Consider the following 26,851-nt stretch of genomic DNA (forward strand, 5'->3'; position numbering starts at 1 on the left):
TCTCTCAAGAAAAAGGAGGAGGAGGAGGAGGAAGAAGAGGAAGAAGAGGAAGAAGAAGAAGAAGAAGAAAAGCAGAGAAGAAAGAAGAAGAAGAAGAAGAAGAAGAAGAAGAAGAAGAAGAAGAAGAAGAAGAAGAAGAAGAAGAAAGCAGCGATGTCTACTCAAGGACTAATATTCATTTCCAGCAAATACAAAGTGATCTTTCAAGTAGCCAAGCGCAAGAAATTTCTCTGGAAAATTAATTTTTCATTCATTTGGCATCAAATAAATCTGGGTTGGAAATGGCTCTTCTACCCTCTGTCTCACTGTGGGAGTGAAAGTCACAGTTGTAGTACTTAACCCTTCTTTATATCGATTTGCTCCCCTACAGAACCAGGATAATACCACTTACTTCAAAGAGTTGGTGTAAAAACTAAACGAGGAAACATACGTGATATGTCTACCAGGGGTTTAAGAGCTCAACTAAATGAAGTGGATTTCTTGTAGACAATTAAAAATATATAGAGAGAGAGCTCAATAAATGGTAATTACAATAACACTGTTCATTAATTCAAAAGATATCCAAGGATCCCTTACTACTGCAGATGCATAAAGCTTAATAATCCTCAGTGTTTACCCTGGCCTTAGGAGAGAGAACAGAGGGAAACACGCAGAAACACTTCAGGACCACTTCTGCAAGGAACTAAACTTCACCGTCTCCTTACACCACCCGAGCCTTAAGTCTGGGACAACCGGCCGGCTTCCTCAAGCGCAATTACACTGCCTAAGCTCCGCCCCCTTAGACTCGGCACTTAAGGTCTGCGCCTGCGCCGTGACCTGCACTTGGCGCATGCGCCAAAGGGGGACTGGCGGGATTAAAAACCATGGCGTGGATGCCAGCAGAATCCGCAGTGGAAGAGTTGATGCCCAGGCTGTTGCCAGTGGAACCGTGCGACTTGACAGAGAGTTTTGATCCCTCCGTCCCACCGAGGACGCCTCAGGAATACCTGAGGCGGGTCCAGTGAGTGATTTGGCCCCGTGCGGGTGGGCTGGTCGTCCGCTCTGCCCCCGGGCACAGCTCGACCCCTACCTACGTGTGATAAAGCCCCGCCTCAGTGGCCGTTCCCTCTTTCACGCGAGGTAGGGTCGAATCAAGATCACTTGATGACATCTTTACCTGGGCGAGTTTTTATGAATGTAATTCTGTTTACCTGTGTCAAGATGTGTGCTTTTGGATTTCCTTGCTTTCCAGTTAGTTTCGGAAATAACCTTGTGTAGTACGTGCATTGCGCTTCCTTTTTTTTTTTTTTTTTTTTTTTTTTTTTCTGATTTCGTGAAGAACTGTAGAATGGATCGCTCGTTTTACTGCACAGGAACAAAGCACAGCCGTAATCACATTTCTTGCATTTATTACTTATTTGTAGGATCGAAGCAGCTCAATGTCCAGATGTTGTGGTAGCTCAGATTGACCCAAAGAAGTTGAAAAGGAAGCAAAGTGTGAATGTTTCTGTGAGTTTTATTACCCAGCAGGGGATTCTCCCCTTCCTCCCCCTCTCCCCTCGACCAAATGGAAAGCTCAGTGGCCTTCCTGTGGTATCCTGTAGTATCTTTATGATTTATGTAAGATTGGACTACTTCCTGAGACATTGAACATTAGCTTGGACTTTTAACCCTCAAAAGGACAGTTGGCATTTACTGCCCCCAGAGCAGTTTCCAGTAACCCTGGCATTCGTGGAGACTCCTCATACTTCAGGGCTGTGATCCAATTCTAAAGGACTCTAAATAGGTTACTTACGTTATTCTTTATTTTTAAGGAACCTTTTTCCAGTCTTGTTCATAATTATTCTTGGATTGGTGTTTAATGCTATTTAGTGCAATATTGCATGTTCTGAATTTGGGCTTTGTTTTTTTAAGAATAGAAACTCAGGTGTCTTACATTTTTCTAGTTACTTGCACACACACCTTGAATATTTTTGTGAAGTGACTAGGTTGTGCCAGGCCCTGGGATTACAATAGAAAATGAGGCACAAAAATCCCTACCCTGGCAGAGTTTACATTCTCCTGAGGAATACAGAGTAAACAAGCAAACAAAGTAATTATATATTATGACTTTTTTTTTTTGAGATTTTCTTCATTTATTCATGAGAGACACAGAGAAGAGAGGTAGAGACGCAGGCAGAGGGAGAAGCTGGCTCCTTACAGGGAGCCAGATGTAGGACTTGATCCCAGGACCCCAGGATCAAGACCTGAATGAAAGGCAGACACTCAACCACTGAGCCACCTAAGCACACCTATATTGACTTGATATGAAGAAAATTAACCTGTATATGACCAATAAGTAACAAGGTTACTTGTTTACAATTGTACTGTTGACAATTAAAATTGTCACAGAAAGTCTCTCTAAGGACATATTATTTAACCTAGGGTCAAAGGAGAGCAGCAGTTTTTAAATTGTGATAGGTCCTTTTCCTCTTATGAAATTTTAATTCAGATGCTATAATGTTTCACATATTTTCAGAAATTTTTAGTTGATGGATGAGAATATCTTATCTACCTAGCTTTTAAAAAACACACTATTATTTCAAGGCAATATGTATTTCAAGGCAGTATTTTGACCTATTGTGCTGTCTTAGGAAGCTGAAGTAGCCTTTGTAAAGTCAAATGTCTTAGATTATTTGAGTACATTCTGCCAATACCAAATTCTTTATGTGGGTTATGTCTCCTCATTTCAAATAATTGTCTTCTTATAGAAAGGTAGGACTAAATTATGTCTTCAGGGCTCATATAATTTAGATTTCTTAGTTTAGAAACTCCAAATATGAACCATTCCAGATTGCTCTTATTGAAGTGACCCCACAAGGATCTTTTCCTAATGTTCAAACTTGGACATAAATAGTAAAGTGAAAGGCCTACTTTTTGGCATCTGCAGAGTACAGTATCTTTCTTAGATAGCCTTAATCATTTACTTTATTACTCTTCATCTTGGTTGTGCTTTTACTTTGCAGAGGAATGACGTTCTAGTTATAACACTAACATCGATTCTAATATTTATGAACTGATCTCTAGCTTTCAGGATGCCAACCTGCTCCTGAAGGATATTCTCCCACACTTCAGTGGCAACAACAACAAGTGGCACAGTTTTCATCTGTTCGACAGGTGAGCGTACTTTAATCATTTTATCAAATTAAACCCCTTCCATTAGAAAGACAGTTCTAATTTTACTCATATGGAATATAAGAAACAGTGCAGAGGATCATAGGGGAAGGGAGGGAAAACTGATTGGGAAGTAATCAGAAAGGGAAACAAGCCATGAGAGATTCTTAACTATAGGAAACAAACGGAGGGTTGCTGAAGGGGAGGGGGAGGATGAGGTAATAGGGTGGTGGGCTTTAAACAGGGCCTATGATGTGATGAGCACTGGGTATTGTATGCAGCTAATGAATTCCTGAACTCTACATCTGAAACTAATGATGTAATATATGTTGACTAATTGAATTTTAAATAAAAATTAAACCCCTCTCTCCCTCAAGAATTATTTCTGTTCTTAGACTGTAGTTGGAAAAATAAGATTCATTATACTTTTTTTTAGATTTATTTATTTGAGAGAGCGAAAGTGCATGCAAGCAGGCAGGCATATGAGTGGGGGGAGGTACAGAGGGAGAGAATCCTTAGGCAGATTTCCTGCTGAGTGCTGAGCTGCAGTCTGGAGGAGCCCCGCCTTGGGACTCAGGGCTCCATCCCATGACCCAAGAGATCATGACCTGAGTCAAAACCTAAAATCAGTCGCTTAACCAACTGAGCCACCTAGGCTCCCTAAGATTCCTTATTCTGAAGGATAAAGTTAAAATATCTATGAATCAGTTAACCAAATTATAATCATGAGACATAATATAGTTGGAAACATGTTTTCCAAGGTTTTTTTTTTTTTTTTTTTTTTAAGATTTTATTTATTTATTCATGAAAGATACAGAGAGAGAGGCAGAGACACAGGCAGAGGGAGAAGCAGGCTCCATGCAGGGAGCCTGACATGGGACTCGATCCCTGGTCTCCAGGATCAGGCCCTGGGCGGAAGGTGGCGCTAAAACGCTGAGCCACCCGGGCTGCCCCCCAAGTTTCAAGATTACTAGGATATTGCACAATTTATTTCTTTTCAGTTATCCATTCTCTGAAGATCACTTGCCTAACTTTTCTTCCTTTAGAGTGTGATCAGACATAGAAGTCACTGGAAATCACAACAGTTAGACAGTAACGTGACCATGGTATGTAAGTTTCTTTGTTTAAGTTGTACAGAGTGTACCCATTTGAAATAGTCCATATTTACTACCAGTCTTTAAAGATTCACTTAGTCTATGTTGTTTTTGTTCTTTTTCATTGACCTAAATTAATAAAAACAATTCCATCATGTAAACCTTTAAAGTATAGAATCAATAATGCAAGTTTTTTTTTTTTTAAAGATTTTATTTATTTATTCATGAGAGAGAGAGAAGCAGAGATACAGGCAGAGAGAGAAGCAGGCTCCATGCAGGGAGCCTGACGTGGGACTCCATCCTGGGTCTCCAGGATCACACCCTGGACTGAAGGCGGCGCTAAACCGCTGAGCCACCAGGGCTGCCCTGCAAGTTATTTTTATGGCAGTTTTAATTCATAGCATCTTGAGAGACTTTGGATAGGTAATTGTTACATCTCTATAAACTTTTAAGGGTTCTAGACATTGCTTTTTTTATAAAATAAATGCATTTTCAGTACTTACAAAAAGCTCAAATAAAGGCTTATTGGGTTTTCCTCGTGAGGTAATGGTGCCAAAACCAGTGACATCCTAGTAAAGTTTGTCATGCATACTTAAAAGTAGTATTTTCTGTGCCTTATCAGCTTAAATATATTTTCAACTTAAGGAAATATGTTATATCTGGACTACTGAATTAAAAAAGGGAGTTGGAGAGGAGATGTATACATTTTTCCAGAACAATACTTTTAACTTTTTGGGGAGTCTCATAATCTTCCTGAAAATCAAATAAAAGCTATTTATCTTCAAAGGAAAAAATTGTGTGCAACAGGGCACACAGTTTTGTTCATACTTTCAGGTAGTTCATAGATTTCAGATTTTAGAAGCTTCCTCTAAAAAAAAAAAAAATAGAAGCTTCCTCTAGGCAGTGCTTCCTAATATCTTTTACATGGTGACACATTAGGATAAATGGAGGAGGCTGCTTGCATAGCCCTAGACTACAAGTTGAAAGCTGTGAGATTCAGTATATGGACTCTACTTGCTTCTCCATACCATTTGAAAACTCTGCTCTAGGGAGAGTGTGAAACGAACTAACATCACTTGCCCAGGATCATTTAACTCATATAAGGTATAGTTAAGATTCAAACCAAAGTTTGGTTGTAAAGCTTTTCATTGTGCTGTGAGGCCTCCTGGGAAAAGGGGGCAGAGGGAAGGAGGGTAGGTAAGTAGATACATTTTTTTCTTGCTCAGTATAAGGACTTTTGGGGAAATGCTTACTAATTCAAAAAGAAGCTGGATCAATAACATTATAACAATATAATTTTGTCAAAAATGTAAATGACCTAATGATTGAATAAATTATGATCCATCAAAACAGTGGAGTATTAAAAGCAATAGCATGTTCATCATGGCAAAAGTTAACATTATGTAAATAATAAAATGAAAAAAAATGTTTTTAAAGATTTTTATTTATTCATGAGAGACACACAGAGAGAGAGAGGCATAGGCAGAGAGAAGCAGGCTCCCTGTGGGGAGCCCGATGAGGGACTCAATCCCAAGACCCTGGGATCACGACCTGAGCCAAAGGCAGACGCTCAACCACTGAGCCACCCAGGCATCCCTAAAATGAAAAATTTTTAAAGTACTCTGACATTTTATTTAAAGCAACCATGTAAATATAAACACTTATTTATTCAATCAATTTATTATGAATAAATCATTAAGCACCTGCTATATTTAATAATCAGGGTATTCAGTGTTACCTAAAATAGAAATAGTCTCTGACCTAATAGAGTAAAGGAAAAGGGCATATACAGTGCTCTAGTACATAGGTTTTACACTTTCAGAGGTCTCATGTTTGTCCTGAGAATCTAATGAAAGCTATTTTTCCTCAGAGGGAAAAACTACATCTATACAAAGTAATGTGCGAGGTGTTGTGTACAAATAAAAATTGTTTTGTTAATGCTTCTCCCCACTGGTCCTGAATTTAGAAGTATAGAATAAATCTTTTCTTTCTTTGACTGGACTGCCTTTCCAAGTATGTGAAGGATGTAATCCCATCTCCTTCCCTGGTATAAACGTCCTTCATTTTTGTAAGCATTTTTAGTGCATTTTTTTCCCTACCAGTTTCCATCTTTATCACCCTCTTGAACAAACCCTTGTTTGTCAGTGTCCATTAAAGGGTGATCCAAACTAAACACGTCCCACAAAATGTGTAACACTTGAGCACTGTATCAGTTTGCTAGGGCTGCCAGAACAAAACAGACTGGGTGTTTTAGCAAAGAGTAATTTATTTTCTCTCAGTTCTATAGGCTAGGAGTCTAAGATCAAGGTATTAGTTGGTTTGTAGGTTTGGTTCCTCTTGAGGCCTCTTTGACTTGCAGGTAGCCATCTTCTTGCTGTGTCCTCACATGGTCTTTCATCTATGTGCACAAGCATCTCTACTGCCTCTTGTTATATCTAAATTTCCTCTTTAAAAAAAAAAATTATTTATTTTAGAGAGAGACAGTGTGCCCATGCTAAGGGGTGGGGCGGGGAGGGGCAGAAGCCCAACTTGGGGCCTGAAGTCACCACCACCGGAGCCTAAACCAAAGAGTCAGACGTTTAACTGACCACCCTGGTGCCCCTAAGTTTCCTTTTCTCATAATGACATCGGTCAGATTGGAAGAAAACCCACCCTAAAAGCCTGATTTTAACATCTATTATAAAGGCCCTATTCAAATATAGTCACATTCTAAGATACTGGAGGTTAGGACTTTAACATAAGAGTTTTGAGGGGACAAAATTCAGCCCATAGCAGGTACTATATTTCTGTTGAAGTGGTGGGAATATGGAGGACTTTACTTCTTTTTCATGATTCAATAAAGTGTAAAAAAAGAAAGGACACGCATGGGTGGCTCAGCGGTTTGGCACCTTTGGCCCAGGGCGTGATCCTGGGGTCCCTGGATCAAGTCTCACATTGGGCTCCCAGTGTGGCTGCTTCTCCCTCTGCCTGTGTCTCCAACTCTCTCTCTCTGTCTCTCATGAATAAATAAATAAAATATTTTAAAAAGAAAGAAGTAAATTCTTTTTTTTTTTTTTTCTTTTAGCCAAAATCCGAAGATGAAGAAGGCTGGAAAAAATTTTGTTTGGGTGAAAGGTTATGCGCTGAAGGGGCTGTTGGACCAGCTACAAGTGAAGGTCCTGGAATCGATTATGTGCAGGTATATGATAATATGGATAAACAAAACAAAAAGGGTTCTACTTTTAGTGTATGATTTAATACAAAGATTCTGCAAACTACAGCCTAGGCCAAATCTAGACTGCAGCCTATTTTTGTATAGAGCTAAGAGTGTTTTTTAAAACAATACTAGGTGAGTAAGGCAATGTATGGCCTGCAGAGCCAAAAATACTGTCTGGTTCTTTACAGAAAATGTTTGCCAACCTATGACCTAGCTAATTGGCTCTTTAACTTAAAAATTTGCAGCCTGGTTTCTGAAACAATGCACTGTGACTTCTTAGGTGGGCTTCATATCTTTTAGATTTTAGTTATGTGATAATTTTTTGAGTTAGATAGAATTCAGGGTTTTGTTTTATGGTTTTTTTTTTTTTTTAATGATTAAGCATGGGTTATGACTTTTGAGTAGTCAGGAAAACATGACAATTAGATGCTTAAAAATGCTTAGTAGAATTCGTATTCTGGGGATGAAGTGTTGAAGATATATATTTAAATTTCCCATGGCTTTATTCTAATCATAAATTATGTGGCCAGCGGCTTTTTATCCTCACCATGTGTGTTTTTCTCATTTAAAAGTAATTCATCCAAAAAATGTAAAAGCTCTAAAAATCAGGACACGTAGGTGGCTCAGTAGGTTGAACATCCAGCTCTTGTTTTTGGCTCAGGTCTTGATCTCAGGGTCATGAGTTCAAGCCACACATTGGGCATGGACCCTACTTAAAAAAACAAAAAACGATTCCAAAAGTCACTAAAAGACCAAGACCCTAATTAAAACAGAAAAGGCAAAGAATGTAAATAGCTCACAGAAAGAAAAATATGAATTCTTGTTATATCAGAAGATGCCCAAGTTAAGTCATAACTCCATTGAGCTGTTACATTTCAGATAACATTGGCAAAAGAGATTTGATACACTTTGTTAACAAGGTCTGGGAAAATAGGCGCTCTTACACATGGTGGTGTGGTATAAATAGATTCAGATCTATAAGTGAACTAATTTGGCCCCATTTCTTTTAAAATCTGTTGTTTTTTTGGGTAATACCCTTAATGGATGTTACATTTCAAAATGTGTTTTAATTTGACAAAGAATCAAAACTTATTTAGCTTGTTATTACAAAATATATAGACGTCAAATACATCATGTGGAAGAACAATTTAAGGAGGCAGAGTTAATGCATGTCCTCTTAATTTTCTCTGCGTCAGTGCTATTTTCATAATGAGTGCTCCCAGCACTGAACTTTAAAGTACTTTTTTAATTGAATCAGATTAGGCTTGAAAAAAAAAATCACTGTTAAGTACCCTTAATTCCTGAAAATACTAGCTTTAGCTGAAGATTTTGAAAAAGTGTATACAACATGTTAATGTCATAATATCAATGGTATCATAGTGTCAGTTTAAGAAATTTCATACTTTAACATTTTTATTACTAAAGTCTTTTTTTTAAAGATTTTATTTATTTATTTGACAGAGAGCACAAGCAGGGGGAGCAGCAGGCAGAGGGAAAGGGAGAAGCAGGCTCCTTGCAGAGCAGGGAGCCCAACGCGGAGCTGTATCCCAGGACCCTGGGATCATTACTTGAGCCGAAGGCAGACGCTTAACCATCTGAGTCACCCAGGCACCCCCCGTCATTATTTTTAAATTTATATATTCAAATTGCAAAATACTTTTTGATATAACATATTTTTGATATAATAATCAACATAATAGTTGATGGAATGTTTTTATTATAATGGGTAATGAAGGAATTTCCTATTATTCATTTTTTTGTTTTTAAATAACGGTGTGGTAAGAAATTCACCGGTTTGAAAACAATGAAGCACCCTTTATAATACCATTTAGTAAATTTCAGTCTCATTTTTCTTTCAGATTGGTTTTCCTCCCTTGCTTAGTATCGTTAGCAGAATGAATCAGGTAAAATCCATCTAATAATAAGGGTCTATGTATACTTTTGTTTTCAATGTGCATGAGAGTTTATGAATACATTTATTGAATACTTCAGTATGTAAGACCCTGTCCTAACCTCTTTAACAGTTATTATTTAATACCCAGTACCACCGTATATGGAGAATTATTATTAACATCCAATTTTTATAGATTAGGAAACAAAATTGAAGGTTAAGTGACTTACAGGTGGTTTTTCAGCAAGTTCTAACAGCAACACTGGGCTTTAATCCCAATTTGATGTAATTCCAGAGCTCATACTAAATTATGTTGCTAAACTATTCAGTTGTATACATTTCAGTTTTAAGTCTTACATTCTGGAGTTTGAAGTAAAACTAAAGTTAGATTGCTATTTCTAGTGCCAGATGTCCTGTACATCCCATTAAGAATTTCTTGGATCAAAAGCTTCTTTACTCCTTTAGGATGAAGAATTGTGTTATCCATTTATTATTATTTTTTAAAGATTTTATTTATTTATTCATGAGAAACACGGAGAGGAGAGAGGCAGAGACACAGGCAGAGGGAGAAGCAGGCTCCTTGCAGGGAGCCTGATGTGGGACTGGATCCCGGGTCTCCAGGATCACGCCTGGGCTGAAGGTAGCACTAAACTGCTGAGCCACCCGGGCTGCCCTTCTGTTACCCATTTAAAGAGCAAATGAAAAATTTGATTGTTTTGCCTTCACATAGCATTGGGTGCTCTTGGAAGATAAATTTTTTAAGGGTCATACTCTGTTGTAAATCATATATTGGCTAATAGTTTCACTTACTTGATTATTTGCATTAAAAATACTATAGTAGGCATACTAAATTCAGTGAGTGATTTTTCTAAGTGTCCAACTATACTTGAAGAAGTGAGAGAATATTTTTAACAGTTTAATAAATTCTATCTATATAGTTTTAAAACGGATCTTTCTCCAGCTAACTTGCTTTTTAGAGTTTTTACCTTGACTCAATGAAAATAATTTAAAGGTATTTATGCAAAGACATTTTTAAGAGCATGTGGAATTTTTCAGGCATTTATAAACTAAATTAGTAGTACAGACTAAATCCTTGGATTTAAACCAGTATATTGATACTTGAAAGTACATAAAAATATTTGTCCTAAAAGCCTTTTCTCACTGAGTGAGCCACCTAACCAAATTACTAAATACAGTCACAGTTTTCTCTGGAAGTCTAAAGAATGGGACCATCTTAAATATTAGAGTTGCTTTCTAACTAAACAATGAAACCTATGTTGAACTTGTCTTTGTTTTATTATTAATACATTTCTTCCACCTCCCTTTCCCCTTTTTCTTTAGGCAACAGTAACTAGTGTCTTGGAATATTTGAGTAATTGGTTTGGAGAAAGAGACTTTACTCCAGAATTGGTAGTATTGCATCTTTTTATTTTCATAATGTAAACAAAATTATATGTACTTATTTTATATATGAAGTATACCTCTAAGGTAATTATATATGTATATTATATCTGTTATATCTGTATGCATAACTATGTGTACAATGCAAACTATGCTTGTTTGCAGTGAAATAAAGAATTGACAGTAGAATGCATATCAACTTACTACTTCCTTCATTGAGAAAGATTTTCCTTGGAAAAAAGTCAACTAAAGATTTATATTCTGGCAGATGCAACTTATCTCATTGTAGTCCACTAACAAATAGGTCACCAACTGATATCTGGTCTGGAGATCCCATTTTGAGTAGTACTGGCTTAAAGAAATTTGAAATGCATTTTCTGTGTGTGTGTGTGTGTTGTGTTTGTTTGTTTTTTAAGTAGGCTCCATGCCCAGCATGGAGCCCAACATGTGGCTTGAACTCCTGACCCTGAGATCAGTCAAGGCCTGAGCTAAATCAAGAGTTGTATGCTCAACCTACTGAACCACCCAGGTGCCCCAGAAACAGTGATTTTAAACATTCATTTTTTCCACTTAAATATATATGTTATATAGTAGAGATTTAAAAGAATAAAATATAAAACCAAGAAATGAAAATTTAGTGATAATATGAACATTATACTTATGAAGAGACTTTTCTAAGCCTCTTGGCTGAGTGGCAGGCAGGCTTAAAAACTTGTGCATTATATTGCAGTGTTGGTGTATTTATTTTTCCCAGCAGACTCTTAAGTTTCTGGAGGGCAAAGATTATATCTTAGGCTTTCACAGGGAGCTTTGGAGAATCAGGTACACTCTTGGAAATATCCTTAACTGTAAAAAATACATGTTTCTAAAAATTAAATCTAACTTCAAAGAATAATAAAATTTCTTACTAGGGGACTAAGCAGATACTTCATTTATGTAATGCCCACCAAACTGACCCATTGTTGAAGGAGAAAAATGAGCTGTGAATATAAAACTATAGAGGGGCAGTATAGCTGGATTGCTGGGGTGAAAATCTCAGTTCCACCAGTTAGGATTATGTGTCCCCCTTCAGCAAGTACTGAATCTTTATGTGCTCCAGTTTCCTTATCTGTAAAATGCAAATAACAGCTCGTAGGTTATTGGAGGATTCAAAGAGTTACTATATACAAAATCCTTAGAGTAATGCCTGGCACACAGTGCTTGCTGTTACTGGTATTTGATAATCTTTTGTGAATTGGATTTCAAAGCCATGGTTAAGCATCCAGCCATTGAGCTCAGCTCAGTTCTTGATCTCAGGGTTGTAAGTTCAAGCTCTGAATGATGGCTTAAATTCACAAGTTGGGTGTGGAGCCTACCTAAAAAGTAAATAAATAAAAATAAATAAATAGGTAGATAAAGTCAGTGTTTCTGATTCAGTTGATCAAACATGTCTTTAAATAGTATAACTCATTCTGGGTTTTTTTAGCTCACATTTCATATATATATATATATTTCTATATGATAATGTAATTCATTCACATAATTTCCATTGTCTTAATGTCTCATAGTTTACTTAATTATTTTCTCAGGATATTATTAGAATAGAATTACTGGATCAAGATTTTGTAAACTTTTATTACATTCTGCTAGATTGCTTTCCAAAAGGAATGAACCAGTTAATAATGCCATTGGCAAAGGATTTTTACTTTTCCCTGCAACTCCACTTTAAGTTAAACCATGTGCATTTGCCATTTTTGTAGGTTAAAAACATTTGATCATCAGTCTTCCATATGGTTCAATCTAACATTTATAATTTCTGTTTGTTTTCAGATTTAGTGATTTTATAGTAGTACTCCAAAGTAAACGTACTTTGTATTTCCTTGAATATCAGTAAAACTGAATATTTTTCCCACTGTTGGTATATTCGTGATACCTCCAATAGATAACTTTGTTCATATTCATATTACTTATTCATTGGCATCTGGATATTGAACTTTAAATTCTATATTCGTTCGTTCTCTCTGATAATGATCTTTTAGCAATATTACCTAACCTGTTCTACTTCTCTTCCTTTAATTTTTATCTTTTTAGCTCTTTGTGTTATAAGATTTTTTTGAATTTATTTTTTTAATCATCTGAGGATTACCCATTGAAGACGGTGATGATTGGGCTTTCCTGTTAATTAGAGAGAGTTTATTACCAAAAAGTGTCTATATTTGCCAGAGGAACCATTGAAGTGTTTCTGAACCAATGACAACTGATTCACTAAATTTTAACCTAGTTAATTTTTTGAGTCTAACATTGAATCAACAGTGTTCATTTCCTCTATCCAATTAACCATACTACCAGAACTCTACTATTGAGAATATCAGTGTATAAAGTAAAAACCTGTATCACAAAGTTTGCCTGTCATAAACTGGCAAAAGGAAAATGGATCTCTTTTTTTAAATGTCTTTACTTGGGATTACTTAATTTTTGTTTTTGAGAAATAAAAGCATATTTTTCATCCAGATGTGAAGGTATTAAGTAATACCTTCAGCTATTTTGAGTTTTTTTTACATATTAGTATTGCCTCATTGTGCTCACTGACTTTGAGAAAAGGAGCCTCTCAGTATAAATACATCTTAGTCAGTAGAGGTTTAAGCACCATTTGAATACCTGTATGCCAGCTATATATAGTAAATGTAGCCTCAAAAATTTGAGCCAAGTTTAAATGTAAAATAGCTTTTTTGATGTAGAAGAGAATTCCACTTACTATTTATAAAAGAAACCTAGATGTGAATCTTTTGTTTAAGGAAAAGTCTTACTGATTTGAGGTAGCTTGAGGAGCTAATTTAGTTTGTTGCGTGAATTGCTATGTAAACATTGTTTTAATATTCTTTAGGTTTCTCCAAAGTGATGTGTTGCTCAGAATAAACTCAGTCATCTACACTGCTGGTGGAAATACAATTTGATACAACTTTTCTGGGGTACAATTTACTGATTATATCTCAGAAATATTATGTGTGCATATACATACATACCTTTTGATACCACCATTTTATTTCTAAGAATTTAGCCCAAGAAATCAGAGATGCTCTAAAACTTACATTCAAGGATATTTATCATACTACTTTTTATATAACAGCAATAAATTAAACATAAGTGCTCAACAATAGGAAATTGGTTAAATAAATTATGGTGCATCGAAAATGGAACATTCATTCCACAAATATTTTAATTAAGCTCCTATTGAGTTCCAACTCTAGACTGGGTCCTGGGGGTTTATCTATAATTATACTCTCACAGAGTTTCAGGAAAGAAAGAATAAACCAGCAGTGACAGGGTCGTGAGTTCAAGCTCTGCATTGGGCTCTACATTGGGCATGGAGCCTACTAAAAAAAAAAAAAAAAGAGGATAGGGTTAGATTTAGTTTGCCATGGTACTTACAGAAGTATCAAAACATGTTTTCATAATTTTTTAAAGATTTTTTTTTAACGTAATCTCTCCACCCAGCATGGGGCTTGAACTCACAACCCTGAGATCAAGAGTCCCATGCTCCACTGACTGGGCCATCCAAGTGCCCCTCAGAACATTATTTCATCTAGAGTATAGTTCCTTTGTATAAACACAGGGACAAAGTATAGCATTATAAAATTACTTGTGTATTGCCTAAAGGACAAAGGAAAAAAATGTATCTTAATTTTTGTAAGGATTTATTCACATCCTAATGTAGTTTTCTACCTATGAGTTAGGACTTCAGTTATGGTAAGAATCTCTGAAATGAACTCTTTGGGACTAAAGGTATTGTGAAGTGTCCAATGATCTGTGTCTGTAGTAAAAAGAAAACACATCAGCTGGCTATCTAAATGATCCAAACATAATACAGTTAATGTTACATGAATTTGTTTATAGCAAATAAGCAGAGCAACTTTGGACATTTTAAAAAATAAGTTAAACTTATGGTACAGTATTTGCTACTTACTACTTTTTAAAATCCTATTTAGGGAAGGTGGCTTTATGCTTTATTGGCTTGTCTTGAAAAACCTTTATTACCTGAGGCTCATTCACTGATTCGGCAGCTTGCAAGAAGGTGCTCTGAAGTAAGGCTCCTAGTGGTAAGTTACAACTTACTATTTCACATTGAAAGCGCTCATCAATTTATGTGGTGATAAAAAAGGATTCCATTGAAATAGGAAAATGTGGAATATTTTATTAGTCAAGATTAGATTTGATTTGGCCACATAATTTCAAAAAATTTTTTAAAAAATTTTAAAAGCCCAAAATAACAGTAGCTTAAATAAAACGGAAATGTTTTTCTTAGATAAAGGAAGTCTGTAGGTGGACAGAACAAACCAAGATGGCAGTAACCCAGGCCTTTGAGTTCTGTCTTACGTGGCTTCTGTTGTCAAGCTCATGTCATGGTCCATGGGGGCTGCTGGAGTTTCAGCCATTATATTTGAGAACTAGAAAGAAGAGAAAGTTATCCTCTAACAGAGCTTCCCAGAGTTTCTGCAAGCACATCTGGCTATATCTATAGCTCATTTAGCCAGAATTTAGTCACAGGGCCATAAGGAACTATGAGAAATGTTTGCTTTTAGCTGGGTGGCAGTGTGCCTAGGTAAAAGTGAGCTTCCTTTGCTAAAGAGTAAGGGAAAACAAGAAGCTAGACTGGTCAACTAAGTCTCTGGCATGATGACTGTTTTGAATTTCTCCAGACGCTTCACTAACTCATGCTTGCAGCATCACAATACAAATTTTATGCCAGATTAAGTCCACTTGGGATTCTTTTTTTCTTTCATCACTCCTATCCCATCCACAGAATGTATACTCGTTCTCAATTGACTACTCAAAAATGTCTTTGTTAAACAGCCCTGATATAGACCAAACTAGCTTCTAAGGCCTGCACTCCAAGCAAAATGTACTTGCTACTCAGTAAATATTTCCCATGTTCTGTTCCTAGACTTTATTTCGTCTATAGAAGTGCCTCTTCATTCTGCCACTCTGCATCTAAATACCATTTACTTTTCATAATCTGGCTCATATCCCATCACTTTCTATGATATCCCCCAATCCTGACAATTAACAAGAATTTCTGCATCCTCTGTTTTTCTTTGTTTATGAGCACTTAAAACATTTTCCGGGATCCCTGGGTGGCGCAGCGGTTTGGCGCCTGCCTTTGGCCCAGGGCGCGATCCTGGAGACCCGGGATCGAATCCCACATCGGGCTCCCGGTGCATGGAGCCTGCTTCTCCCTCTGCCTGTGTCTCTGCCTCTCTCTCTCTCTCTGTGACTATCATAAAATAAAAAATAAATTAAAAAAAAAAAAACATTTTCCCTTTCATTAAAGTTAATACAGATATTTCATCTTCTCTGCTATTAGCAGGTAATATGTTTTATTCAGCTTTGCTCCATATAGTGTTTGACACAGAGTTGAGTACACTAATGTCATAGAAGTGTGTCCCAGGTTTGAATTAATATGTGACATCTGTGTCATAACATTACTCAGTAGTTTATTGTGGCTATACCTTGAGATGTATAAAAATAAATTTCAAAACATAAAAAACAAAAAATAAATTTCATACTCTGTAAGACCATTTATAAAATGTATAGTTCAGCCACTACCTCCATCATAATTGAGAACCCTGATCTGCTGGAGTATTTTCTGATATGTCTTATGCTAGAAGCCAGGATTTTACTCATCAATTGTTAAGTTCTTTAAAATATTTTTATAGGGCAGCCCCCATGGCTCAGTGGTTTGGCGCTGCCGCCTTCAGTCCAGGGCCTGGAGACCTGGGAAACTATAAATAAATGAAATCTTAAAATAAAATAAAAAATATTTTTATATAGTTTTCATTACTATGCAGTTAGGACATAGGGATTTTTTCTTGCTCCCTGCTTGGAGCCAGGAAAAACCTCTCCCCCACGTTATTCTCTTTGAACCTTCAACTCTTTCTTTCTTTTCCTTGTTGAGGACCTTTCTTTAAAAGATCATGTCAGATGTTTCTCAAGTGTTGTTAATTTTATAGTTTTCTACTTTTTCTTAAGGTTTTCTACTTCCATGTGATTATTATTATCTAATAAAATTTTCGTGGTTTTTTTTTTTTTTAAAGATTTTATTTATTTATTCATGAGAGACACAGAGAGAGGCAGAGACACAGGCAGAGGGAGAAGCAGACTCCCTGCAGGGAGCCTGATGTGGGACTCATTCCGGAATCCCGGGATCACGCCCTGAGCTGAAGGCAGACACTCAACCACGTCCCAAATTTTCATGTTTTACATCTTAAAAGGAAATTTGTTTCAAAAATATTAAGGAGGACACTGTACATTTTTCTTTTCTTTTTTTTTCCTTTAGGACAGCAAAGATGATGAGCGTGTTCCTGCTTTGAATTTATTAATTTGCTTGGTTAGCAGGTAAGTAGTCCTTGGCTCCTTGCTTTATAATAGTGTTATTAATGGAAAGTACTGTTTTTATTTTCAAGCAGAGGAAATTGAGTTGTAAGAAAACAATATTATATGTGTTACAATTCCATATATTTCTAGTTTTTCTCTATAAGTAATGCTGCAGTATAGATTCTTATAAATTACAGCTCTATTATTTCCTAGGGCAAACTCCTAGAAATAAGTTGAAGGGCATGCATGTACATTTATTTATTTATTTATTTATTTATTTATTTATTTATTTATTTATTAAAATTTCATTTATTTATTCATGAGAGATACAGAGAGAGAGAGAGGCAGAGACACAGACAGAGGGAGAAGCAGGCTCCATGCAGGGAACCCAACGTGGGACTCAATCTTGGGTCTCTAGGACCACGACCTGGGCCAAAGCCGGCGCTAAACCGGCTAAGCCACTCGGGCTGCCCCATGCATGTACTTTTATTTTTTTTTTTATTTTTTTCATGCATGTACTTTTAAAACTGAAATATTTATTAACAGTTTGCCTTCCAGAAATACCTACTTTTCTGTATTCATGAAAGTGTCAGTGAGACAGCCCACCTCCCATTCAACACTGGGTATTTTCAGTTGATATAAATATTTCCAATCTAATAATAAAAATTACAAATTATTTTTATTTGCATTTGTTTAATTACCCATGAGGGTAGAGAACATTTCATTTTGTTTAAATTTTTTTTTTAATTGTCTGTGTTCTTTACTCATTTTCAGTTAGGACATTATTTTCATTTAGTATGTATTTGATTTCCTTTGATTTCATTTCTTACATTGAAATTCCACCTGAACTTATCTGAAAATGTTCTCATATTCTGAATTCATATGTATGTATTATACTTACACATATACATGCACATATGTTTATTTTAGGTCTCTTTCTGGACTTGATATTTTTTGTACAGTGTTTTTATTCTAATGCCAATATCTTTCTAAAGCTTTATAATATATTTAAATATTGAGAAGGTAAATAATCTATGTCCATTGTCCTTCCTCAAACAAGATACTTTTTCAGGGGCAGCCCCAGTGGCGCAGCAGTTTAGCACTGCCTGCAGCCCAGGGCGTGATCCTGGAGACCAGGGATCGAGTCCCACGTCAGGCTCCTTGCATGGAGCCTGCTTCCCACTGCCTGTGTCTTTGCCTCTCTCTCTCTAGCTGTGTCTTTATGAATAAATAAATAAAATCTTTAAAAAAAAAAAAAAAAAACAAGATACTTTTTCAGAGTACACACGTGTTCAACATACAGTTTCTCAATCTACAATAATTATGCTACTGGTGATAATTAATGCCTTAACTAGGCATTTTGTGTCAATCATTTTTCTTAGTGCTTCATAATAGAAACTCATTTAATTCTTAGGAGATAGGTACTATTATCAATTACAGATGAGGAAACTATGACAGGAAGAGATAAAATAATTTTCCTGCCATCACAAAGCTAGTAAATTGTAGGGTTAGGTTCCAAAACCAGGCAGCATTGCTCCAGAGCTGAGCTATGGACTATGCTGATACCAAACTATCAGATCTCTTGGTAATAAGGATTAAATGAGAACCCTAAGTGCTATGTTTACTGGGTCTTTATCCTTGCAACTCCCAAGTTTTTTCTTTTACTTTCACAGATGAAAACACAGGTTCAGAAACATGAAGTAATTAAGGTTCAGTAAACTAGTACTGAGTGGAACCAGAGACTTTTATCATCTGACTGATATTTTATAATGTGCAATGGTGAGAAAAAAATATCTAAATGTATTGGTCATGGTTCTTTTTTTTCCTCAAAACATTACATAAAAATGGAAGAAAAGTTCTAGGCTAGAAAATTTTCTTAGACTATAGACTTCACTTAAGAAAATTTGCAGAAGAGGGGCACCTGAGTGGCTCAGTTGGTTAAGCATGTGACTCTTGATTTTGGCTCAGGTCATGATCCCAGGGCCATGAGATGGAGCCCTGGGTCAGGCTCCACACCAGGCATGGAGCCTGCTTAAGATTCTCTCTCCCTCTCCCTCTTCCACCCCCCACTGCCCCTGCTCATGCAGCATGCACTCTCATAAAGAAAGAGAGAGAGAGAGAGAGAGAGAGAAAGAGAAAGAAAGGAAGGAAGGAAGGAAGGAAAGAAAAAAGAAAGAAGAAAGAAAAAGAAAGAAAAGACTTGCAGAAGATTCCAGCAAGTTTGAAAAAAGATAACATAGGCTTTGACTCTTTGCAGTAGTCATTTTTTTTTTTTTTTTTATTTATGATAGTCACACAGAGAGAGAGAGGCAGAGACACAGGCAGAGGGAGAAGCAGGCTCCATGCACCAGGAGCCCGATGTGGGATTCGATCCCGGGTCTCCAGGATTGCGCCCTGGGCCAAAGGCAGGCGCCAAACCGCTGCGCCACCCAGGGATCCCCTGCAGTAGTCATTTTAATATAAGTATCAGATATTATTATAAGTCTCTTGTATTTTTGGTTATTGGTATTGTTTTGATAGCTTAAAAGCAAAAACTACTAATTGATAGAAATACCTACTCAAATGATTAGAATTCCATGCAATGGGATCTAATAGCCATTATCTATCTAATAGCTTAATTATTTTACCAATGAAAAATGTTTTAAGCTTCTTATGGAGATTTTCAAGTACTTATGAATGTAGTAGAATAACATTTCCCCCTCTCCTGCCCCAAGCAATCCATTACCCAAGTTTGACATTTATTAACTTTACCAGAATGTTTCATTTGTCTCATCTTTTTTATGTATTTTAAACAAATCTCAGACATGTCATTTCTCCTGTTTGAGTATATCTAAATGACAAGGACCTTTTAAAAACGTGACTCTGATAGTGGTATCACACCTAATAAATTTAATAACAACTCCACAATATTATCTGATACCCAGTTCACGTTTCATATTCCTCTATTGTCCCCAACATGTCTTTTTACATTTAAATTGTTCAAATTGGGGTCCAACCCTTTCCCTTTCCACACTACCCAAGGAAGGGGTCCATCCATATGCTGTGGTTCTGCATTTCCATAGTAACTTAGAGAAACTTTCACAATGTCCAGAGCCCTTGATGTCCTGCAAATGGAGGAGGAGGATGTCCTCAAATTCCTTACAGCAGGAACCCACTAAGGTGTCACCAACTGTGACCTCCAAATGGAACAGTACATCTACAAAGAGAAAAGTGATAGGATCTACATCATAAACCAGAAGCAGGGCACCTAGGTAGCTTAGTCGGTTAAGTGTCCAACTCTTGATCTCAGCTTAGCTCTTGGTCTCAGGGTCGGAAGTTCACACCCCATGTTGGGCTCCACACTGGGTATGGAGCCTACTTTAAAAAAAAAAAAATTGGAAGAGAAGCTGGGAGAAGCTTCGGCTGGCAGCTCATGTCATTGTTGCCAGTGAAAACTCAGCTGATGTCAGTGTCAAATCAGACAGAAATACTAGCAAGTGAGTTGTGCTGAAGTTTGCTGCTGCTACTGGAGCCACTCCTTACTGCTGGCCCTTTCACCCCTGGAACCTTCACTGACCAGATCCAGACAGCCTTCCTGGAGCCAAGACTTCTGGTGGTTACTGATCCTAGGGCTGACCACAGCCTCTCACAGAACTGTCTTATGTTAACCTCTGTGTAACACACTCACCTCTGCACTAATATGGACAGTGCCATCCCTTGCAACAGCAAGGGAGCTCACTCACTTGGTCTGATGTGGCGGATACTGGCCTGGGAAGTTCTGTGCATGTGTGGCACCATTTCCCGGGAACACCCATGCGAAGTCATGCCTGATCTCTACTTCTACAGAGAACCTGAAACATTGAAAAGGAATAGCAGGCTACTGCTAAAAAGGCTGTGACCAAGAAGAACTTGCAGGGTGAATGGACTGCTCCAGCTCCTGAGTTCGCTGCTACTCAACCTGAAGTCACAGACTGGTCACAGGACAGTGCTCAGCCTGTCCCTGAAGACTGGTCTGCGGCTCCCACTGCTCAGGCCACTGAATGCATAAGAACAACCACTGAGCATTCTTAAGCTGCTCTTTCACAAAGGCAAAGTGGAAGTAAAGTTGACGGAAAATAAAGTTGCTGAAAAAAAAAACAAAAACCAAAAAAAACCCAAAAACAAAACAAAAAAAATGAAATTGAGATCCAAATAAAATACATTCATTACTTTAGTTTGATATGTCTCCTGAATGTCCCCTTCAATTTCCTGGGTTTATCTCTTTGCCATTTATTTGTTGAAACAGTCCTTTGACTTGTGAAATTTCCCACATTTTGGTTTTGACAGCTATATCTTATCTTCATGCTGGTGTTTGATATGTTCATCTATCCCCCATATTTTCTGTAAGCTGGTAGGTTGGTCTGAAGGCTTGATTATTATATATAGTGTCTTTTTGTTTGACAAGACTATGGGTGCTGTTACGCACATCAGGAGGCACGTAATGCTAGGTGTCCCACTTTTATTGTGATGTTGATCACTGCATTCATTTAAAAGGATATTGCAGTCATTATTCCTTTTTTTTTTTTTTTTAAGATTTTATTTATTCATGATAGTCACAGAGAGAGAGAGAGAGGCAGAGACACAGGCAGAGGGAGAAGCAGGCTCCATGCACCGGGAGCCCGACATGGGATTCGATCCCGGGTCTCCAGGATCGCGCCCTGGGCCAAAGGCAGGCGCCAAACCGCTGCGCCACCCAGGGATCCCAGTCATTATTCCTTTTGATGCTCAGATTGTTCATCTTTGACTAGTAGGAACCCATCAGGTTAGTTCCTATGCTTTTTGTTTTATATAACCCTGGTGGTCTTTTATAGCTTTCTTACTTTCAGATATGTTGGGATCGTAGACATTTCTGGCCCCAGATCTGGAATCAGTCTTTTTTCCAGGAGTGCTGATTCCTCTTTTAAAGTAGGAAATGGGGATCCCTGGGTGGCGCAGCGGTTTAGCGCCTGTCTTTGGCCCAGGGCGTGATCCTGGAGACCCAGGATCGAATCCCACATCGGGCTCCCAGTGCATGGAGCCTGTTTCTCCCTCTGCCTGTGTCTCTGCCTCTCTCTCTCTCTTTCTCTCTCTCTGTGTGACTATCATAAATAAATAAAAATTAAAAAAAAAATAAAGTAGGAAATGGTATTTAGAGCCCACAGTTTGGACATTGAGGAAGCTAGCTATTATTAAGTTGGTTATTGCCTTTAGGCCTTTTCAATAATCAGAGCTAGGAAGTATGTATTTTTTTTAGAATGAGAAAAATGAAATCATGAGTTCAAATCGATATTTCAGTCCTAATTTAAGATTACACCATTTTTCTTTAATGTTATGTTTCTTTCCTCCTCTGCTGAAAATTTTGGTTTCTAACATTAACAATTACTGGCTTTATCCTACAGTATGTACATAATTATTTCAGAATAAATACACTAACACTATTTCTTATAGTAAAACATCAGTTTAAGAATTCTTTGCAGTTCTTTTTGTCTCTCGTATATCTCACTAGGAACATATACCAGAACATCACATTTAAGATCACTTAAATGGTTATGCCAGCAACTTGACATATGAGAAGATTCATTTGGTCAGGTTTGGTGATTTTCTTTTTTTTTTTAATCTTCTTTTGTAATTATGTAAAATACATTGTTCCAAAGTTAAAATTTTAATTCAGGGTACATTTAAAATATTTTAGAACCTATCTTTATCCTCTCTAGCCTTTTTCCCTTCTGTAGTTTTCCATTTTATTATTAATTTTTGGTTTATCCTTCTAGTCACTGTTTCTTTCTAAAAGGATAAGCAAGTATATATAAATATATCTGCATTTCCACACATCTTTACAAAAGGTAGCATACTAAAATACGGTTCTGTACCTTTTTTTTTTTCACTTAATAAATCCAGAAGTCACACTATAGCAGTGTATTTTCCTCATTCCTTTTTATTAAAAAAATGCTTTTATAAAAAGCTTCAGTCTTCCACTGGATAGATGTACCATAGTTTATTCAACCAGTGTTCTTATTGATGGGTGTTTGGGTTATTTGTGGTGTTTTGCTATGATAAGTAGAATTGCTATTAATATTTTTAAGCATATACTAAATTCTTTTTTTGCTAGGTATTTTGACCAACGTGATTTAGCCGATGAACCATCTTGAAGTAGCTGGTCTCTCAGGGGTAGAAGATACTTGTGATGAAGTATCAGCCAGAGTCTGAAGATGCACAGTGACAACAAAGTGAGAATTGCATCACATCTTCAACTTATTTGAAGGTTCTTCATCTTAACCTGTGCATCTCAAGTTGACATTCAGAAGATAAATTGTAATGATTTGAGTATCTGAAGTATCTTTGGAAAATCCCAACCAGCCAGTTTTTAATGAAGAGTTTAAACCGTTTTCTGTAATCACATGCTTTTAAGACAAATTGAGTGCCATTTATTGGTGAAACATCCTGTACAGAAACTGTATGATGAAATTTTACTTAGATCCTTGGTGCTGTTTCATTGTTAATAATAAACTCTTATTGAGAATGTGTTTTGGTTATTAAAATCTTGTTTGACTCTTGAACAAAACAAAAGACAGTGCATAAATGTCCTTAGTATTTAGACAATAATCTTGATTAAACAACAAATGTTTTCATAGCAACAAAATTAATCCAGTGGTTTTTTTTTTAAGATTTATTTATTTATTCACGAGAGACACAGGTTGAGAGAGAGGCAGAGACATAGGCAGGGGGAGAAGCAGGCTCCTCACAGGGAGCCTGATGCGGGACTCGATCCTGGATCCCAGGATCCCATCCGAAGGCAGGCGCGCAACTGCTGAGCCACCCAGGCATCCAATCCAGTGTTTTCCACTTAAGCTCAGTACGTTTCTTTTTAAATGCTTTATTACACAAAACTTTTTCTTAAATCATTTTCTTTTTTTTTTTAAGATTTTATTTATTTATTTGAGAGAGAGAACATGAGTGGGGTAAGGGGCAGAGGGAGAAGCAGACTCCCCACTGAGCAGGAAGCCCTATGTGGAACTCTATCCCTAGACTCTGGAATCATGAGCCAAGCCAAAGGCAGATGTTAAACCAACTGAGCCACCCCAGCATCCCCTAACTGAAGTTTTAAAAATTAGGGATTTATTTTTGTTTCTCATAAAAATTGTGATTTAAGTAGTTCAGGACTTGGTGCAGCAGCTCTACAATATCTTAAATGCCCTGGGCTACATCCAGATTTTCAATTTTAGTATGTAGCTTTCATCTTTTTAGTCATGATATGGTTGTTCTATCTCTTGCCTCATTCCAGAAGGGATAACTCCTTTTTGTTGTCTATATCAGGGGAGCAAAATATTACAAGAAATCCCCAATGTATATATCATTTGCCAGTGTTATATAACACTAATTGTAAAGAGAGCTAGAAAGTATAATTTTTTTAGCTGAGTACCTTGCCACTGCTGCCAAAAATGGGGTTCTGTTAGAAAAGGGGAAAGTGGATATTGACTAAGCAGCCAGCATTGTCTTAGATTTCCAGCCTGTACCCCAACTAGCTGTGTCAAAACCTCACATTTTTTGCTGATTTGATGCTTGGGGGTTAAGAAGTTGGGGGCTGATTTAATAAAGTTGAAATGTCATTTATTGTTTTAATTTACATTTCTTTTGTAACCAGTGGCTGAACATGTAGTTACACACACTACTCACACAAGAAAAGAATTCCTATGGACGAAATAACATAAAAAAAAAGAAGGCAATTTTGCATGTGCAGAAGACAAGTGGTATAAATTACTATAAGATAGTTACTCCTCTTTTCCAGCAAGCCATAGGATCTCTAATAGTTAATTGAGAAATTCATGTTTATAATGACTCATCTGGCATAGGCTATTTTTCAGGATTGTAGAGACAAATGAAAGACATTTTAAGCCACTGAGGATATAGTATGCAGACTACCAATATTTAGGGTTTATCAAGCCTTTCACAAAAGTATCTTCTGATTTTAATGAGCAACTGAAGGGAAAATTTCTCCAATTCTTAACAGGTAGAAAGCCTTAAGTTCATTGAGAAATTACATATTTTGCTTTAAAGATTTTATTGATTCATGAGAGCTACACAAAGAGGTAGAGACACAGGCAGAGAGAGAAGCAGGCTCCCTGCAGGGAGACCAATGTGGGAATAGATCCCAGGACCCTAGGATCAGGCCCTGAGCCAACTCAACCACTGAGCCACCCAGCTGCCCCAAGAAACTACACATTGTATTTTTATTTTTTTTAAAGATTGTATTTATTTATTCATGAGAGACACAGAGAGAGAGAGAGGCAGAGACACAGGCAGAGGGAGAAGCAGGCTCCATGCAGGGAGCCCGATGTGGGACTCGATCCTAGGTCTCCAGGATCACACCCCAGGCTGCAGGCGGCGCTAAACCGCTGCGCCACCAGGGCTGCCCAAAACTACACATTTTAAATGTAAAATTTGGAGGTAGTTATTTTTGTTCTTTTTAAGATTTTATTTTTTATTTATTCATGAGAGATACAGAGAGAGAGAGACATGGGCAGAGGGAGAAGCAGGCTCCATCCTGGGACTCCAGGATCATGCCCTGAGCCAAAGGCAGATGCTCACCTGCTGAGCCACCCAGGCGTCCCTGGAGGTAATTATTTTGAAAATAACTGCTACCAAATGGTAGTGTAATCATGTCAGTGGGAGCAGTGAGAAAATAGATGTGCACCTGTATTTTTTTCAACATAAAAAATCAATTCTTTTGTTTAGGGGGACATTATATATTTACAAAGTTGGGATGTTTTTAAGTTTATATTTCTATGAATTTTTAAAAATAAGATTATTTCATCAGGTATCTTAGCAAAATAAGCCTAGTTACAGGCTGAATTAGATTAAAAGTGGTTCAGTTTATCAGTTCTAGCATCTGAGAACAAAGAGAAAAAATGTTTTAGAAATTATGGAGAAAGTTCAAGTTGACCTGTGTTTATGCCAAGATTATTTTTTGCTATACATATTACCAAATTTCAAAAAAAAAAAAAAGTTTCCCAGAGGTACCCTAGATTATTGATTATGTGTGCTGTATTTCTGGGGAAAAAAGAATCTTGTGATCAAATTCTAGGTTAAGGGCAGCCCAGGTGGCTCAGCACACCCAGGATAGAGTCCCATGTCAGGCTCCCTGAGTGGAGCCTGCTTCTCCCTCTGCCTGTGTCTCTGCCCCTGCCCCCCCGTATGTGTCTCATTAATAAATAAATCTTTAAAAAAATACTAGGTTAAACAAAATTAGGCTGATCTGATCGTTGTTTTTTTTTTTTCAGAACCTGTAACATGCCCTTAATGTGCATTAAAAATCTATAAAAGTGGGGGACCTGTGTGGCTCAGTCAGGTTAAGTGTCTGCCTTTGGCTCAGGTCATGATCTTAGGGTCCTAAGATCAAGCCCTTCTCTTTCCCCTTCTCACTTGTGCATGCACTCTTTCTTTTCTCCCTCTAAAATAAATCTTTAAAAACAAATCTACAAAAAAGGATGGATTTCCAAAATATATTTGATCACAATATTCATTTTTCAAAGAGTACTTTGAAGGGCACCTGGGTGGCTCAGTTGGTTAAGCATCCGACTCTTGGTTGTAGCTCGGATCATGATCTCTGGGACCTGAGATCGAGCCCCGAGTTGGGCTCCACACTGAGCCTTGGATCCTACTTAAGATTCTCTCTCTCTCTCTCTCTGTCCCCCTCTCCCTCATGCCACCCCCCACCCAACGCAGGTGTGCCTGAGCATGCTCACTCTCTCTTCCCTCTGATTAGAAAAGCTTTTATAGATTCTGCTTGGT

At 37.2% G+C, this 26,851-nt stretch overlaps 1 protein-coding gene and 1 long non-coding RNA gene across 11 annotated transcripts in view; one reads left to right on the plus strand and one right to left on the minus strand.

The window, feature by feature from the left end:
* Positions 1 to 961, minus strand: part of LOC140639868 (uncharacterized) — a 13,875-nt gene extending 12,914 nt beyond the window's left edge. Inside the window, exon 1 of the long non-coding RNA XR_012036512.1 lies at positions 617 to 961. This is a non-coding gene — a long non-coding RNA (uncharacterized lncRNA). The remainder of the gene's footprint in view (positions 1 to 616) is intronic.
* GEMIN2 (gem nuclear organelle associated protein 2) lies at positions 791 to 23,586 on the plus strand. Of its 10 annotated transcripts, none has more exons than XR_012036509.1 (11): positions 812 to 1,000; positions 1,404 to 1,488; positions 3,046 to 3,135; positions 4,179 to 4,238; positions 7,291 to 7,404; positions 9,282 to 9,326; positions 10,655 to 10,723; positions 14,680 to 14,790; positions 17,028 to 17,086; positions 18,739 to 18,844; positions 23,172 to 23,586. XR_012036509.1 is itself a non-coding variant. In XM_072838382.1 (11 exons), exons 1-10 carry the CDS (start codon positions 864 to 866, stop codon positions 21,825 to 21,827), a joined length of 981 nt encoding a protein of 326 aa, XP_072694483.1. In that variant the 5' UTR covers positions 812 to 863; the 3' UTR covers positions 21,828 to 21,845; positions 23,172 to 23,586. The 10 variants fall into 10 exon arrangements, 9 of the variants coding, with proteins under 9 accessions (XP_072694488.1, XP_072694484.1, XP_072694485.1 ...); XM_072838382.1 differs by lacking the exon at positions 18,739 to 18,844 and adding an exon at positions 21,617 to 21,845; XM_072838388.1 differs by lacking the exon at positions 18,739 to 18,844 and adding an exon at positions 22,569 to 22,651.
* Positions 23,587 to 26,851: the final 3,265 nt, after the last annotated feature.

This window comes from Canis lupus, chromosome 9 (assembly GCF_048164855.1).
Source record: "Canis lupus baileyi chromosome 9, mCanLup2.hap1, whole genome shotgun sequence".
Taxonomy (NCBI): Eukaryota; Metazoa; Chordata; class Mammalia; order Carnivora; family Canidae; genus Canis; species Canis lupus.

Excerpts from the sequence above, each read along its gene's own strand:
- GEMIN2 (XM_072838382.1), top strand. The coding sequence starts at position 864 with ATGGCGTGGATGCCAGCAGAATCCGCAGTGGAAGAGTTGATGCCCAGG. Across the intron at positions 1,489-3,045 it reads AGCAAAGTGTGAATGTTTCT|CTTTCAGGATGCCAACCTGC; the intron begins GTGAGTTTTATT and ends ACTGATCTCTAG. Across the intron at positions 17,087-21,616 it reads TTAATTTGCTTGGTTAGCAG|ATTTTATTTATTCATGATAG; the intron begins GTAAGTAGTCCT and ends TTTTTTTTTAAG.